Source organism: Coregonus lavaretus (assembly GCF_964263955.1).
Source record: "Coregonus lavaretus genome assembly, chromosome: 18".
Taxonomy (NCBI): Eukaryota; Metazoa; Chordata; class Actinopteri; order Salmoniformes; family Salmonidae; genus Coregonus; species Coregonus lavaretus.
The window spans coordinates 19480401-19497166 of NC_140005.1; the positions used below are offsets into that span (position 1 = coordinate 19480401).

Consider the following 16766-nt stretch of genomic DNA (forward strand, 5'->3'; position numbering starts at 1 on the left):
GGGATTTGCCTAGCAGTGATTTATAGATGGCCTGGAGCCAGTGGGTTTGACGACGAACATGTAGTGAGGACCAGCCAACAAGAGCGTACAGGTCACAGTGGTGGGTAGTGTATGGGGCTTTGGAGACAAAACAGATGGCACTGTGATAGACTACATCCAATTTGCTGAGTAGAGTGTTGGAGGCTATTTTGTAAATGACATCGCCGAAGTCAAGGATCGGTAGGATAGTCAGTTTTACGAGGGCATGTTTGGCAGCATGAGTGAAGGAGGCTTTGTTGCGAAATAGGAAGCCGATTCTAGATTTAACTTTGGATTGGAGATTCTTTATGTGAGTCTGGAAGTTGAGTTTACAGTCTAACCAGACACCTAGGTATTTGTAGTTGTCCACATACTCTAGGTCAGACCCGTCGAGAGTGGTGATTCTAGACGGGTGGGTGGGTGCCAGCAGCGTTCGATTGAAAAGCATGCATTTAGTTTTACTAGTGTTTAAGAGCAGTTGGAGGCTACTGAAGGATTGTTGTATGGCATTGAAGCTCGTTTGGAGGTTTGTTAACACAGTGTCCAATGAAGGGCCAGATGTATACAAAATGGTGTCGTCTGCGTAGAGGTGGATCTGAGAGTCACCAGCAGCAAGAGCGACATCATTGATATACACGGAGAAAAGTGTCGGCCCAAGAATTGAACCCTGTGGCACCCCCATAGAGACTGCCATAGGTCCAGACAACAGGCCCTCCGATTTGACACACTGAACTCTATCTGAGAAGTAGTTGGTGAACCAGGCGAGGCAGTCATTTGAGAAACCAAGGCTATTTAGTCTGCCAATAAGAATGCGGTGGTTGACAGAGTCGAAAGCCTTGGCCAGGTCGATGAAGACGGCTGCACAGTACTGTCTATTATCAATCGCGGTTATAATATCGTTTAGGACCTTGAGCGTGGCTGAAGTGCACCCATGACCAGCTCGGAAACCGGATTGCATAGCGGAGAAGGTACGGTGGTATTCGAAATGGTCGGTGATCTGTTTGTTAACTTGGCTTTCAAATACTTTCGAAAGGCAGGGCAGGATGGATATAGGTCTGTAGCAGTTTGGATCTAGAGTGTCACCCCCTTTGAAGAGGGGGATGACCGCGGCAGCTTTCCAATCTCTGGGGATCTCAGACGTTATGAAAGAGAGGTTGAACAGACTAGTAATAGGGGTTGCGACAATTTCGGCGGCTAGTTTTAGAAAGAAAGGGTCCAGATTGTCTAGCCCAGCTGATTTGTAGGGGTCCAGATTTTGCAGCGCTTTCAAAACATCAGCTGTCTGAATTTGTGTGAAGGAGAAGCGGGGGGGGCATGGGCAAGTTGCAGCAGAGGGTGCAGAGTTGGTGGCCGGGTTAGTGGTAGCCAGATGGAAAGCATGGCCAGCTGTAGCAAAATGCTTGTTGAAATTCTCGATTATTGTAGATTTATCGGTGGTGATAGTGTTTCCTAGCCTCAGTGCAGTGGGCAGCTGGGAGGAAGTGCTCTTATTCTCCATGGACTTTACAGTGTCCCAAAACTTTTTGGAGTTAGTGCTACAGGATGCAAATTTCTGTTTGAAAAAGTTAGCCTTTGCTTTCCTGACTGCTTGTGTATATTGGTTCCTAACTTCCCTGAAAAGTTGCATATCGCGGGGGCTATTTGATGCTAATGCTGTACGCCACAGGATGTTTTTGTGCTGGTCAAGGGCAGTCAAGTCTGAGGAGAACCAGGGGCTATATCGGTTCTTAGTTCTGTATTTTTTGAATGGGGCATGTTTATTTAAGATTGAGAGGAAATTACTTTTAAGGAACAACCAGGCATCCTCTACTGACGGAATGAGATCTATATCCATCCAGGATACCTGGGCCAGGTCAATTAGGAAGGCATGCTCGCTAAAGTGTTTTAGGGAGCGTTTGACAGTGATGAGGGGTGGTCGTTTGACCGCGGACCCGTTACGGACGCAGGCAATAAGGCAGTGATCGCTGAGATCCTGGTTGAAGACAGCTGAGGTGTATTTAGAGGGTATGTTAGTCAGGATGATATCTATGAGGGTACCCATGTTTACGGATTTAGGGTTGTACCTGGTAGGTTCGTTGATAATTTGCGTGAGGTTGAGGGCATCTAGCTTGGATTGTAGGATGGCTGGGGTATTAAGCATATCCCAATTTAGGTCACCAAGCAGTACAAACTCTGAGGATAAATGGGGGGCAATCAATTCACATATGGTGTCCAGGGCACAGCTGGGGGCTGAGGGGGGTCTGTAGCAAGCGGCAACAGTGAGAGACTTATTTCTGGAAAGGTGGATTTTTAGAAGTAGAAGCTCAAACTGTTTGGGCACAGACCTGGATAGTATGATAGAGCTCTGCAGGCTATCTCTACAGTAGATTGCAACTCCACCCCCTTTGGCAGTTCTATCTAGATGGAAAATGTTATAGTTGGGGATGGAAATTTCAGAATTTTTGGTGGCCTTCCTGAGCCAGGATTCAGACACTGCTAGAACATCAGGGTTGGCAGAGTGTGCTAACGCAGTGAATAACTCAAACTTAGGAAGTAGACTTCTGATATTTATGTGCAAGAAACCAAGACTTTTGCGATTACAGAAGTTATCAAATGATAGCGCCTGGGGAGTAGGAGTGATACTGAGGGCTGCAGGGCCTGGGTTAGCCTCTACATCACCAGAGGAACAGAGGAGGACTAGAATAAGGATACGGCTAAAGGCTTTAAGAACTGGTCTTCTAGTGCATTGGGTACATAGAATAAAGGGGGCAGATTTCCGGGTGTTATAGAAAAGATTCAGGGCATTATGTACAGACAAGGATATGGAAGGATATGAGTAAAGTGGAGGTAAACCTAAGCGTTGGGTAACAATGAAAGAGATAGCATCGCTGGAGGCATCAATTGAGTCGGTCTCCGCGTGTATAGGGGGAGGGGCAAAGGAGCTATCTAAGGCAGGTTTAGCTAGGCTGGGGGGTCTACAGTGATATAGTAAAATTAGAAATAACCGAAACAACAATAAACTAACCATGTTTGGGCTGAGGCTAAACATAAACAGGATGTAGTACCGTAAAAAGGAACAGTCCAGCAGACATCAGCTGTATAGCTGAGTTATCATAAGGTCCGGTGGTAAACTAGTGAGTAAGAGGCCACGGCTAGCGTGTGCTAGCGGGCCGGGGCTAGCAGATGGATGGAATCTTCGTGGTTAACGTCGTAACCACATCAGACGATTTCGTCGGCAGACCAGTCGTGTAGGATCGGCGGGGCTCCGTGTCAACACTAGGTGGTCCCGTCCGGTTGACAGAGAGGTAGATAGCCGGGAGATGGGCCTAGCTCAGGATGATTAGCCAGACCACAGCGTCCGTTTTGTTGTAGCTAGCTGATAGCGATGAATCCAGAGTTAAAGGTCCAGTGATTCAGTGATTCCGGCGGAAAAACTGATATGTTTTGGGTCGATAACGCGCTGTGCAGACTGGCCGAATATCCGGTGATTAATGTCCAGTGATTAAAATAAATCCCGCAGAAAAAATCCAATGTTCTGGGTGAAATACCACTAGCTGAGGCTAATAGCAAGTAGCTAGTTAGCTGGCTAGCTGGCTAGCTAGTTTCAACTGGAGATTCTAGATTCTAGATAAAGGTAAGTCAATAATAGAATCCGTTCCACATTGAGTGAGGCGGGTTGCAGGAAAGTATATTTTGTAGAAGGATGAAAAGTCTGATATGGAAATATGTACGAAAAATACAGAAAAATAGGGTATTTACAGGCTATTTACAGACATACAATAAAAACACAACTGCACTACTACGCCATCTTGGAAAACAATCTTGTTCTGTATAGGTTTGTTTTGTGTAACCTTTAGACTTCACGTATCGTTTGTTTGTTGTTTTGTCATGTTCAGTACTTGAATAAATATGTACGCTTATCACGCTGCGCCTTGGTTCGACCAGTCATTAAACGATCATGACAGGGAAGGCTTTCCACTAGATGTTGGAACAATGCTGTAGGGACTTGCTTCCATTCAGCCACAAGATGATTAGTGAGGTCGGGCACTGATGTTGGGCGATTAGGCCTGGCTCGCAGTCGGTGTTCCAATTCATCCCAAAGGTGTTCAATGGGGTTGAGGTCAGGGCGCTGTGCAGGCCAGTCAAGTTCTTCCACACCAATCTCGACAAACCATTTCTATATGGACCTCGCTTTGTGCACAGGGGAATCGTCATGCTGAAACAGGAAAGGGCCTTCCCCAAACTGTTGCCACGAAGTTGGAAGCATAGAATCGTTTAGAATATCATTGTATGCTGTAGCGTTGAGATTTCCCTTCACTGGAACTTAGGGGTCTAGCCCGAACCATGAAAAACAGCCCCAGGCCATTATTCCTCCTCCACCAAACTTTACAGTTGGCACTATGCATTGGGGCATGTAGCGTTCTCCTGGCATCCGCCAAACCTAGATTCGTCCGTCGGACTGCCAGATGGTGAAGCGTGATTCATCACTCCAGAGAACGCGTTTCCACTGCTCCAGAGTCCAATGGGTGAGAGCTTTACACTACTCCAGCCAATGCTTGGCGTTGCACATTGTGATCTTAGGCTTGTGTGCGGCTACTCGGCCATATAAACCCATTTCATGAAGCTCCCGACAAACAGTTATTGTGCTGACGTTGCTTCCAGAGGCAGTTTGGAACTCGGTAATGAGGACAGACGATTTTAACACGTTACGCCCTTCAGTACTCGGCGGTCCCATTCTGTGAGCTTGTGTGGCCTACCACTTCGCAGCTGAGCCGTTGTTGCTCCTAGACGTTTCCACTTCACAGTAACAGCACATACAGTTGACCGGGGCAGATCAAGCAGGGCAGAAACTTGACGAACTGACTTGTTGGAAAGGTGGCATCCTATGACGGTGCCACGTTGAAAGTCACTGAGCTCTTCAGAAAGGTCATTCTACTGCCAATGTTTGTCTATGGAGATTGCAATGGATGTGTGCTCGATTTTATACACCTGTCAGCAACGGGTGTGACTGAAATAGCTGAATCCACTAATTTGAAGGGGTGTCCACATACTTTTGGAGAGAGGGATGGAAAGAGAGGGAGAGAGGGATGTAGAGAGAGAGAGGGATGGAAAGAGAGGGATGTAGAGGGAGAGAGGGATGGAAAGAGAGGGATGTAGAGGGAGAGAGGGATGGAAAGAGAGGGATGTAGAGGGAGAGAGGGATGGAAAGAGAGAGGTGGAGGGAGAGAGGGATGGAAAGAGAGGGATGTAGAGGGAGAGAGGGATGGAAAGAGAGAGATGTGGAGGGAGAGAGAGGAATGTGGAGGGAGAGAGGGATGGAAAGAGAGAGATGTGGGGGGAGAGAGAGGAATGTGGAGGGAGAGAGAGGGATGTGGAGGCCCTATCATTACGCGACTGGCTCTGAGTCATGCCTCGACACTGTAGCCATTAATCACAGTGGCTGCCTGGCTTTACACAGGGAAACAAACACTTCTCCGAGACACGCACAAATCAGCCTCAGCCACATTCATCTCATCTCAGCCCAGCTGTCGCTCACACACTACCACCACTTTCACTGCACAGGGTCTCGTCTCAACTCATCCACCTATGTGGATGTAGCTCTGGGAAGGTCTGGGCCCATAGGGACTGGAGGTCAATGTGACAGAGCTGTTCGCAGCATTTTATGCTAGTTTCTCCTAGCTGAGAATCATGAGAATGTCCCTATTACGTTACCTGGGAGAAGTGTTTGTGTGTGTGTGTGTGTGTGTGTGTGTGTGTGTGCGTGCGGCCATGTGTGCAAACAGCCTATGCGCCTGTGACTGAGAAGTGTTCCCAGAATCACAAGCCCCCTGCTGTCCCTGCCTCTCTGTTTCCTGTGAGTGTGAGTGAGGAGTGAGTGAAGGAGCGAGGCGACGAGGAGGTGAGGAGTGAGTGAAGGAGCGAGGCGACGAGGAGGTGAGGAGTGAGTGAAGGAGCGAGGCGACGAGGAGGTGAGGAGTGAGTGAAGGAGCGAGGCGACGAGGAGGTGAGGAGTGAGTGAAGGAGCGAGGCGACGAGGAGGTGAGGAGTGAGTGAAGGAGCGAGGCGACGAGGAGGTGAGGAGTGAGTGAAGGAGCGAGGCGGTGAGGGGGGTGAGGAGTGAGTGAAGGAGCGAGGCGGTGAGTGGGGTGAAGCGTGAGTGATGGAGCGAGGCGGTGAGTGGGGTGAAGCGTGAGTGATGGAGCGAGGCGGTGAGTGGGGTGAAGAGTGAGTGAAGGAGCAAGGCGGCGAGGGGGGTAAGGTAAGGGGTGCCAGCCAAAAGCACATCCATTTGCATCTTGCTGCCCTGAATATCTCATCACCACTTTGACAAACACATCCCCTCAGCATTGCCCTTCCTGTAGATAGAGCACAGGGCAGGACCTGGGGGCAGTTGGGGTAGAGACACATCAATACATCATGAAAAGCACCCTGAAGGTGTTGTATTCATGAATTGTGGTAAGAGTGCTTGATGTTTAAGAGCATTCTGTTGTGAAACTTAATTTCTCGCTTTGTGTCCCCGTTGATTTTAATTGGCCTTTACGGAATCAGTCAAGAGTTGTAAATAGTCCAACTGCAAGCTGTACTCTAGGCATGGTATGTGAAGGCACTGTTGTGCACAGAGTTTTCTCTTCCTTTTTTGGCACCGTACGTGTATTACAATAAAGTTCAGGAATCCAGAGAAGTACTTTAGACTTAGTTTTTACTTTAGGTACTGTATGTATTTGCTTGTTGAGTTTGTTGAGATTTTTACCTTTACTCTTGGAGGCCAGTGTCTCGGCCTCCTTGGGCGTGCGGAAGCGCAGGGGTTCGCTGTGCGGACTCATGGGCCCACTCATGCTGATGGACTGCACGTGCACAATATAGTCGGTCTCCTCCGCCAAGTCCCATAATGCACAGGAGCGGGTGGTAGTGTTCACTTCTTGGATGAAGCGCAGCATGCGCACATCCTTTTTCTGTTGGCACATCATCACAGAGGGGCGTTTAGTGAGCAATGTAACACAAACATATCCACTGATGTTGAATAGAAGTCTCAAACACAAAATGGCGCCCTAGTGAACTTCTCACAGATATCACCCTCTCACTCCCAGTGAGTTTAGTTTAGTTTATTAGGATCCCCATTAGCTACTGCATATGCAGCAGCTACTCTTTCTGGGGTCCACATAAAACATACAAATACATGACAAAGTACAGAACAGTTATAGACAAGGACATGAAAAATAAATATAAATAATAATAATAATAATAATAATTAAAAATTATATATACACTATCGTTCAAAGGTTTGGGGTCACTTAGAAATGTCCTTGTTTTTGAAAGAAAATCAATTTTTTTGTCCATTACAATAACATCAAATTGATCAGAAATACAGTGTAGACATTGTTAAGGAGCTATTGTAGCTGGAAAAGGCTGATTTTTATGGAATATCTACATAGGCGTACAGAGGCCCATTATCAGCAACCATCAGTCCTGTGTTCCAATGGTAAGTTGTGTTTGCTAATCCAAGTTTATCATTTTAAAAGGCTAATTGATCATTAGAAAACCCTTTTGCAATTATGTTAGCACAGCTGAAAACTGTTGTGCTGATTAAAGAAGCAATAAAACTGGCCTTCTAGAGACTAGTTGAGTATCTGGAGCATCAGCAATTGTGGCTTCGATTACAGCCTCAAAATGGCCAGAAACAAATATCTTTCTTCTGAAACTCATCAGTCTATTCTTGTTCTGAGAAATTAAGGCTATTCCATGCGAGAAATTGCCAAGAAACTGAAGATCTCATACAACGCTGTGTACTGCTCCCTTCACAGAACAGCACAAACTGTCTCTAACCAGAATAGAAAGAGGAGTGGGAGGCCCCGGTGCGCAACTGAGCAAGAGGACAAATACATTAGAGTGTCTAGTTTGAGAAACAGGCGCCTCACAGGTCCTCAACTGGCAGCTTCATTAAATAGTACCCCCAAAACACCAGTCTCAACATCAACAGTAAAGTAGTAGTAGTAGTAGTAGTAGTAGTAGTAGTAGTAGTGGTGGTAGTAAGCAGGTACTGTACAGTAATAGTAGACAGAAATAGACTGTGTGGAGAGGAGCTGTATGTGGAGGAGTGGAGAGAGGGAGCAGCAGTCAGGAGATGGGCAGGACCAGGGCTCTCAGCTGGGCCTCTGGGACCAGGAAATAATCTGCTTGATGGGCTAGAATGAAGCCGAACCATTGACTCCATTTCAAAGGTTATGCCCTGATCTTTGCCTGCAACATATACCACTACTTCTCAGTAAAGTGTGTGTCCAATATGGATTTGTCAGGTTTGATTAAAATAACCCACGGGAACATCTTTACTCAGGCCTACTGCTCCATGCTTGGATCAACAACTTTCTTTTGTACTATTTCACTTCTGTCACATTATGGTTGTCAAATATAAAGGTCAAAACATCATTAAGTGTCTCCTAGTCTTTATCCTCTAACCCAGGGGTGTCAATCTAATTTTGCCCCTGGGGCCGCATTTGGTCTTCCACGAGGTCCGGAGGGCCACAGTCAAAATTGGTTACATTTCCTCGCCATCAAAATGTTCAAGCTATAGTCCTCTATCCATCGTTTATGGAATTTTCAATGCTCCCTTACTGTCTAGCTTTCATTTCGGTAATTATTAGCTAGCTGGACAAACTCAATAAACTTTATGAATGTAGGTCTATTAGAATTTCTAAACAGTTTCAATTTGGTTTGAAGTATATTGAGTTCATTCCCTCGCGGGTTGGATTCGGCGCGGGTTGTTTGACACCGCTGCTCTAATCCTAACCTACACTTTGCTGTCTTTAAAAAAATATATATATATATTTCAACTTTATTTAACCAGGTAAGCCAGTTGAGAACAATTTCTCATTTACAACTGCGACCTGGCCAAGATAAAGCAAAGCAGTGCGATAAAAACAACAACAACATAGAGTTACATATGGAATAAACAAAACGTACAGTCAATAACACAATAAAAAATCTATATACAGTGTGTGCAAATGTAGTAAGTTATGGAGGTAAGGCAATAAATAGGCCATAGTGCAAAATAATTACAATTTAGTATTAACACTGGAGTGATAGATATGCAGAAGATGATGTGCAAATAGAGATACCGGGGTGCAAATGGGCAAAATAAATAACAATGTAAATAACAATATGGGGATGAGGCAGTTGGGTGGGCTAATTACAGATGGGCTGTGTACAGGTGCAGTGATCGGTAAGCTGCTCTGACAACTGATGCTTAAAGTTAGTGAGGGAGATAAGTGTCTCCAGCTTCAGAGATTTTTGCAGTTTGTTCCAGTCATTTGCAGCAGAGAACTGGAAGGAATGGCGGCCAAAGGAGGTGTTGGCTTTGGGGATGACCAGTGAGATATACCTGACCGCGGCAGCTTTCCAATCTCTGGGGATCTCAGACGATACGAAAGAGAGGTTGAACAGACTAGTAATAGGGGTTGCGACAATTTTGGCGGCTAATTTAGAAAGAAAAGGTCCAGATTGTCTAGCCCAGCTGATTTGTAGGGGTCCAGATTTAGCAGCTCTTTCAGGACATCAGCTATCTGAATTTGGGTGAAGGGGGGGGGGGGGGGGGGGGGGGGCATGGGCAAGTTGCAGCGGAGGGTGCAGAGCTGGTGGCCGGGGTAGGGGTAGCCAGGTGGAAAGCATGGCCAGCTGGAGCAAAATGCTTATTGAAATTCTTGATTATCGTAGATTTATCGGTGTTTCCTAGCCTCAGTGCAGTGGGTAGCTGTAAAGGCACTTTACAGTGTCCCAAAACTTTTTGGAGTTAGTGCTACAGGATGCAAATTTCTGTTTGAAAAAGCTAGCCTTTGCTTTCCTAACTGATTGTGTATATTGGTTCCTGACTTCCCTGAAAAGTTGCATATCGCTGGGGCTGTTCGAAGCTAATGCAGTACGCCACAGGATGTTTTTGTGCTGGTCAAGGGCAGTCAAGTCTGGGGTGAACCAGGGGCTATATCTGTTCTTAGTTCTGAATTTTTTGAATGGGGCATGCTTATTTAAGATGGAGAGGAAAGCACTGGCCAAGTTATCTACACTGACTGTCATATTGACCACACACCTGTCCATCTGCATTTCTACGCTGAACTACAGAGTGTGTGTTCAGAGATATTCAAAGCAATGATGTGTGCTGTGCAGGGACTTTGTGTGCCAGGATAAATAATATTGATTTTCCCTCTTTACATAGCTGTCATCGTCCACTGCCGTCGTCGAGGAGACAGGCGCTCTGGCATGATCGTCCCGGCAACACAACGTCCCGTGACACAACGGTTCTGCAAAACAAGCGGCTGGCCGGGTACACCACGGAGAAATGGTGGGTAACGATTGGTGACAGGTACTAATTAATCTCCTGTTGGCGAGTGTGTGTGTGTGTGTGTTTGTGTGTGTGGTGTGTGTCAGTGTATCCTCCTCCGCGTTGCGCTCTGTCTCTCTCACCTGTTGTGTGATTGCGAATCCGATGACGGGGTCCCCCTCGGGGATGTCCCATGTCACCACAGCAGAGTTGGCCTTCAGAGCCTTGATGGTCACATTGACAGGAGCCGCCAAGCTGTCTGCAAACAAACAGAGAAAGAGAGAAAGAGAGGGAGAGAGGAGATACATATGAAGTCAATTAAGTTGACTTTCTTACTGTCTAGTGGGTACTGGGTAGAGTGGGTACAGTCATGGGTACATTTATTATTTACACCGCCTCAATAGAGTACTTCAAACAATTCAGAAAATCGCAGAGCGGTTTATAAGCTAATCCATAGGAGAGCTTGGCTAGTCTAGACAGTATGGCTACAGATTGGCCATCAGGCTGTGGAGCCTGGTGCTTATTGCAGACAGGGAGGCCTGTGATCACTGCAGCCTTCCTGAGGTGGTTTCACTGTTCACTACTACTTACCGTGGAAGAGCTGTGGCCTGATTCATTATTCACATCCATTCAGCATAATTATATGATTCATAAGAAATACAACTGCAATCAAATCTAGAGTGGGGTTGAATTTTGAATAGCCTTACAATTAAGGGTAGAGTTTTGAATAGGTTCACATTTAGCATCAATCTCTCTCTCTCTTGCTCTCTCTCACTCTCTCTCTCTCTGAGTACGTTTACATGCAGACTTATAATGTAATTTTAAATTGATTATGGCCATAGCCGCGGGAAGATGTTTGGGGGTGATGCAAAAAAAATTGCCTGCCCTACAGAAGGCTATATTGGTCCGCTAATGCAGAACTAGTAAAGGCCCAGTGCACTACTTTTGCGGCTATGATTATGGCAGTAGGCAGAGTATGGAAATAGTCATGTAAACACTTTACCCTGCTTATCTTAATCAGCGTAAGGCCAAAATCGAAATAAGCATATGCCGATTAAAACACCTGGTTTTCTGAGCAATCTTGTGACACTCTGGCTCTATGGACGTTTATATTGAGCCAGGGTTGTTCATTTTCATGTGTTTGGGTGTATTTCATTTGGTGGTGTTGGGGATGGGTGAGTTTCATTTTGTTTGTGTCATGTGGTGATTGGTCGATGACTCCCAATCGGAGGTAACGAGTGTCAGCTGTCGGCTCGTTATCTCTGATTGGGAGCCATATATATTCTGTATGTTTTCTCCTTTGTGTGGTGGGTTTTTGTTTCTTTGTTCCTGTTCCAGTGTTCTATCGGTGTCACAGAGGACTTCACGTATCGTCATTTGTTGTTTTCTCGTGTTGTGCTTTATTTAATAAAAGTCATCATGTTCACTCGCAACGCTGCGCATTGGTCCGCTCCTTTTGACGATCGTGACAGAATAACCCACCACAAGAGGACCAAGCGGCGTAACAAGCGGCAACAGGACCTACCTACGCAGGATTTATGGAAGCCTCCTAAGGACCTTTGGACATGGGAGGAGATTCGGGCTGGAAAGGGTCCTTGGGCACAACCGGAGGAATATCACCGCCCTCGTGAAGAGCTGGAGGCAGCTGCAGCCGAGAGGAGGTGGTATGAGGAGGAATATCACCGCCCTCGTGAAGAGCTGGAGGCAGCTGCAGCCGAGAGGAGGTGGTATGAAGAGGAAGCGCGGAGTCGAGGCTGGAAGCCCGTGGTTACTCCCCAAAAATTTTTTTGGGGGGGGCACATGGCTTGGGCGCCTGGGCAGCAGGAGGCTGCCACAGGTAGAGCTGGAGAGAAGGCTATCGGATTACGGGAGCCATTGGCGAGTAGAGGGAGGGAAGTTGTTGTGGCACGGCATGAGAGACTGAAGTGTGTTCCCAGTCTGGTCCGGTCCGTTCTTGATCCCCAGTTAAGGCCAGTGGTGGGTGTTGCCGGTACGGACCGGTCTGTTCCTACTCCACGCACCAGGTCCACGATGTGCGTCGCCAGCCTGGCCCGGCCTGTTCCGGCCACTCGCACCAGGGATAAGGTGCGCGTCGCCAGCCCAGCCCGGCCTGTTCCTGCTCCACGCACGAATCCTACGGGGTGCGTCACCAGTCGGCCAGAGTCTGCCGTCTGCCCAACGGCGCCTGAACTGGCCGTCTGCCCAACGGCGCCTGAACTGCCTGTCGGCCCTATGGCGTCTGAACTGCCCGTCTGTCAAGCGCTGCATAAGCCGCCCGTCTGTACTGAGCCTGCAAAGCCGCCCGTCTGCCATGAGCCTTCAGAGCCGTCCGCCAGATCGGAGCCGCTAGTGCATTCCGCCAGACAGGAGCCGCTAGAGCCTTCCGCCAGACAGAATCATACACCTGCTATGGAATCAGCAGGAGCCGACGCAGCCCATATCAGACTGGAAGCTCAGGTTCGGAACCAGAAAGAGCAGCTCCTGCAGATGGGAGCCGCCCTGCTGGAGGTGATGACTGCAATCCGAGGCTGGGGTCCGCCTCCACCGCCAGCCTCCCAGCCAGCACCATCAGCCAGCCATGAGCAGCCAGATCTGTCAACCAGCCATGAGCAGCCAGACCCGTCAGCCAGCCATGAGCAGCCAGACCCGTCAGCCAGCCATGAGCAGCCAGATCCGTCAGCCAGCCATGAGCAGCCAGATCCGTCAGCCAGCCATGAGCAGCCAGATCCGTCAGCCAGCCATGAGCAGCCAGACCCGTCAGCCAGCCATGAGCAGCCAGATCCGTCAGCCAGCCATGAGCAGCCAGATCCGTCAGCCAGCCATGAGCAGCCAGATCCGTCAGCCAGCCATGAGCAGCCAGAGCCGTCAGCCAGCCATGAGCAGCCAGATCCGTCAACCAGCCATGAGCAGCCAGACCCGTCAGCCAGCCATGAGCAGCCAGACCCGTCAGCCAGCCATGAGCAGCCAGATCCGTCAGCCAGCCATGAGCAGCCAGATCCGTCAGCCAGCCATGAGCAGCCAGATCCGTCAGCCAGCCATGAGCAGCCAGACCCGTCAGCCAGCCATGAGCAGCCAGATCCGTCAGCCAGCCATGAGCAGCCAGATCCGTCAGCCAGCCATGAGCAGCCAGACCCGTCAGCCAGCCATGAGCAGCCAGACCCGTCAGCCAGCCATGAGCAGCCAGATCCGTCAGCCAGCCATGAGCAGCCAGATCCGTCAGCCAGCCATGAGCAGCCAGATCCGTCAGCCAGCCATGAGCAGCCAGATCCGTCAGCCCGCCAGGATCCGCCAGATCCGTCAGCCAGCCAGGATCCGCCAGAGCCGTCCAGCCAGGATCCGCCAGAGCCGTCCAGCCAGGATCCGCCAGAGCTGTCCAGCCAGGATCCGCCAGAACCGTCTAGCCAGGATCCGCCAGAGCCGTCCAGCCAGGATCCGCCAGAGCCGTCCAGCCAGGATCCGCCAGAGCCGTCCAGCCAGGATCCGCCAGAGCCGTCCAGCCAGGATCCGCCAGAGCCGTCCAGCCAGGTTCCGCCAGAGCCGTCCAGCCAGGATCCGCCAGAGCCGTCCAGCCAGGATCCGCCAGAGCCGTCCAGCCAGGATCCGCCAGAGCCGTCCCGCCAGGATCCGCCAGAGCCGTCCAGCCAGGATCCGCCAGAGCCGTCCAGCCTGGATCCGCCAGAGCCGTCCCGCCAGGATCCGCCAGAGCCGTCTCGCCAGGATCCGCCAGAGCCGTCCCGCCAGGATCCGCCAGAGCCAGCCAGCCAGGATCCGCCATCTAGTCAGGTACTGCCCCTTAGCCCGGTGCTGCCCCTTAGTCCGGTGCTGCCCTTTAGCCCGGTGCTGCCCCTTAGTCCGGTGCTGCCCCTGAGTCCGGTACTGCCCCTTAGCCCGGTGCTGCCCCTTAGTCCTGTACTGCCCTTTAGTCCGGTACTGCCCCGTAGTCCGGTGCTGCCCCTTAGTCCGGTGCTGCCCCTTATCCCGGTGCTGCCCCTTATCCCGGTGCTGCCCCTTATCCCGGTGCTGCCCCTTAGGCCGATGCTGCCCCTTAGTCCGGGGTTGCCCCTTAGTCCAGGTGGGGTTAGGTGGAGGGTGGTCATTAGGAGGAGGCTACCGAAGCAGGTTGTGACTGTGGTGGGGTGGGGATCACGACCGGGGCCAGAGCCGCCACCATGGACAGACGCCCACCCAGACCCTCCCCTAGTCCTGATGTTGGTGCGCCCGGAGTTCGCACCTTTAGGGGGGGGTACTGTGACACTCTGGCTCTATGGACGTTTATATTGAGCCAGGGTTGTTCATTTTCATGTGTTTGGGTGTATTTCATTTGGTGGTGTTGGGGATGGGTGAGTTTCATTTTTGTTTGTGTCATGTGGTGATTGGTCGATGACTCCCAATCGGAGGTAACGAGTGTCAGCTGTCGGCTCGTTATCTCTGATTGGGAGCCATATATATTCTGTATGTTTTCTCCTTTGTGTGGTGGGTTTTTGTTTCTTTGTTCCTGTTCCAGTGTTCTATGTTCTGTCGGTGTCACAGAGGACTTCACGTATCGTCATTTGTTGTTTTCTCGTGTTGTGCTTTATTTAATAAAAGTCATCATGTTCACTCGCAACGCTGCGCATTGGTCCGCTCCTTTTGACGATCGTGACAAATCTTTAGAATTATTAGGACATGTAAACAGCTTAATCAGCGTTCCAGGGGTGTATTTGTGCCATCACCGGTAGCGCAAGCCTCCCTCTTATGGGCGAGTGAAGTGAGTTCGAAAAAACCCGAAAGTATGCATCTTAGAAAAAAAAATCACATACAAACTGTCCGAACACAAAAATAACATGGTCTCTGGGGTAAAACGTTTATTTTGATTGTCGAGTTTATTTAAGTCCCATCAGATTTGAGATATATCCATGTAAACAGGATTATTAGGGAAATTGTTCTTCTTGCAAAGCATGTAAAAGTTTTCAATTAACTATTATATTAATCTGACTATCCACAATAATCGTATTACTGTGTGCATCTATTATTGTGTGCATGTAGTCGTGCTCTCTGTCTCTATCTTTCTCTTCTCTCTCTCTATCTCTCTGCTCTCTTTCACTCTCTCTTTTTATCCCTTTCTCTCTCTCTCTGTCTCTGTCTCTCTCTCTCTCTCTCTCTCTATCTCTCAATTCAATTCAATTTCAATTTAAAGGCTTTATTGGCATGAGAAACGTGTGTTAACATTGCCAAAGCAAGTGAAGTAGATAGTAAACAAAAGTGAAATAAACAATAAATATGAACAGTAAACATTACACTCAGAAGTTTCAAAAGAATAAAGACATTTCAAATGTCATATTATGTATATATACAGTGTTGTAACAATGTACAAATAGTTAAAGTACAAATGGGAAAATAAATAAACATAAATATGGGTTGTATTTACAATGGTGTTTGTTCTTCACTGGTTGCCCTTTTCTTGTGGTAACAGGTCACAAATCTTGCAGCTGTGATGGCACACTGTGGTTTTTCACCCAGTAGATAAGGGAGTTTATCAAAATTGGGTTTGTTTTCTAATTCTTTGTGGATCGCTGTAATCTGAGGGAAATATGTGTCTCTAATATGGTCATACATTTGGCAGGAGGTTAGGAAGTGCAGCTCAGTTTCCAGCTCATTTTGTGGGCAGTGTGCACATAGCCTGTCTTCTCTTGAGAGCCAGGTCTGCCTACGGCGGCCTTTCTCAATAGCAAGGCTATGCTCACTGAGTCTGTACATAGTCAAAGCTTTCCTTAAGTTTGGGTCAGTCACAGTGGTCAGGTATTCTGCCACTGTGTACTCTCTGTTTAGGGCCAAATAGCATTCTAGTTTGCTCTGTTTTTTTGTTTGTTCTTTCCAATGTGTCAAGTAATTCTCTTTTTGTTTTCTCATGATTTGGTTGGGTCTAATTGTGTTGTTGTTGTTGTTGTCCTGGGGCTGTGTGGGGTCTGTTTGTGTTTGTGAACAGAGCCCCAGGACAAGCTTACTTAGGGGACTCTTCTCTCTCTCTCTCTCTCTCTCTCTCCTCTCTCTCTCTCTCTCTCTCTCTCTCTCTCTCTCTCTCTCTCTCTCTCTTCTCTCTCTCGTCTTCTTTGTCTCTCTCTCTCTCTCTTTGTCTCGTCTCTCTCTCTTTTGTCTCTCTCTCTCTCTTTTGTCTCTCTCTCTCTCTTTGTCTCTCTCTCTCTCTTTGTCTCTTCTCTCTCCTCTCTGGTCTGTCTCTCTCTCTCTGTCTGTCTGTCTGTCTCTCTGTCTGTCTCTCTCTCTTTCCTCTCTCTCTCTTTCTCTCTCTCTCTTTCCTCTCTCTCTCTCTTTCTCTCTCTCTCTCTCTGTCTTTCTCTCTCTCTGTCTTTCTCTCTCTCTCTTTCTCCTCTTTCTCTCTCTCTCTCTCTCTCTTTCTCTCTGTCTGTCTCTCTCTCTGTCCTCTCTCTCTGTCTCTCTCTCTCTCTCTCTCTCTCTCTCTCTC

At 48.5% G+C, this 16766-nt stretch overlaps 1 protein-coding gene across 1 annotated transcript in view; it reads right to left on the reverse strand.

Moving 5' to 3' along the window:
- LOC311145740 (fibronectin type III domain-containing protein 5b-like) overlaps nucleotides 1-16766 on the reverse strand; it is a gene marked incomplete at both ends in the record, with an annotated part of 62018 nt that overhangs the window by 14376 nt on the left and 30876 nt on the right. The window contains 2 exons of the mRNA XM_084182027.1: nucleotides 6749-6950; nucleotides 10450-10565. Of these exons, the coding sequence (XP_084038153.1) occupies nucleotides 6749-6950; nucleotides 10450-10565 (318 nt within the window). The remainder of the gene's footprint in view (nucleotides 1-6748; nucleotides 6951-10449; nucleotides 10566-16766) is intronic.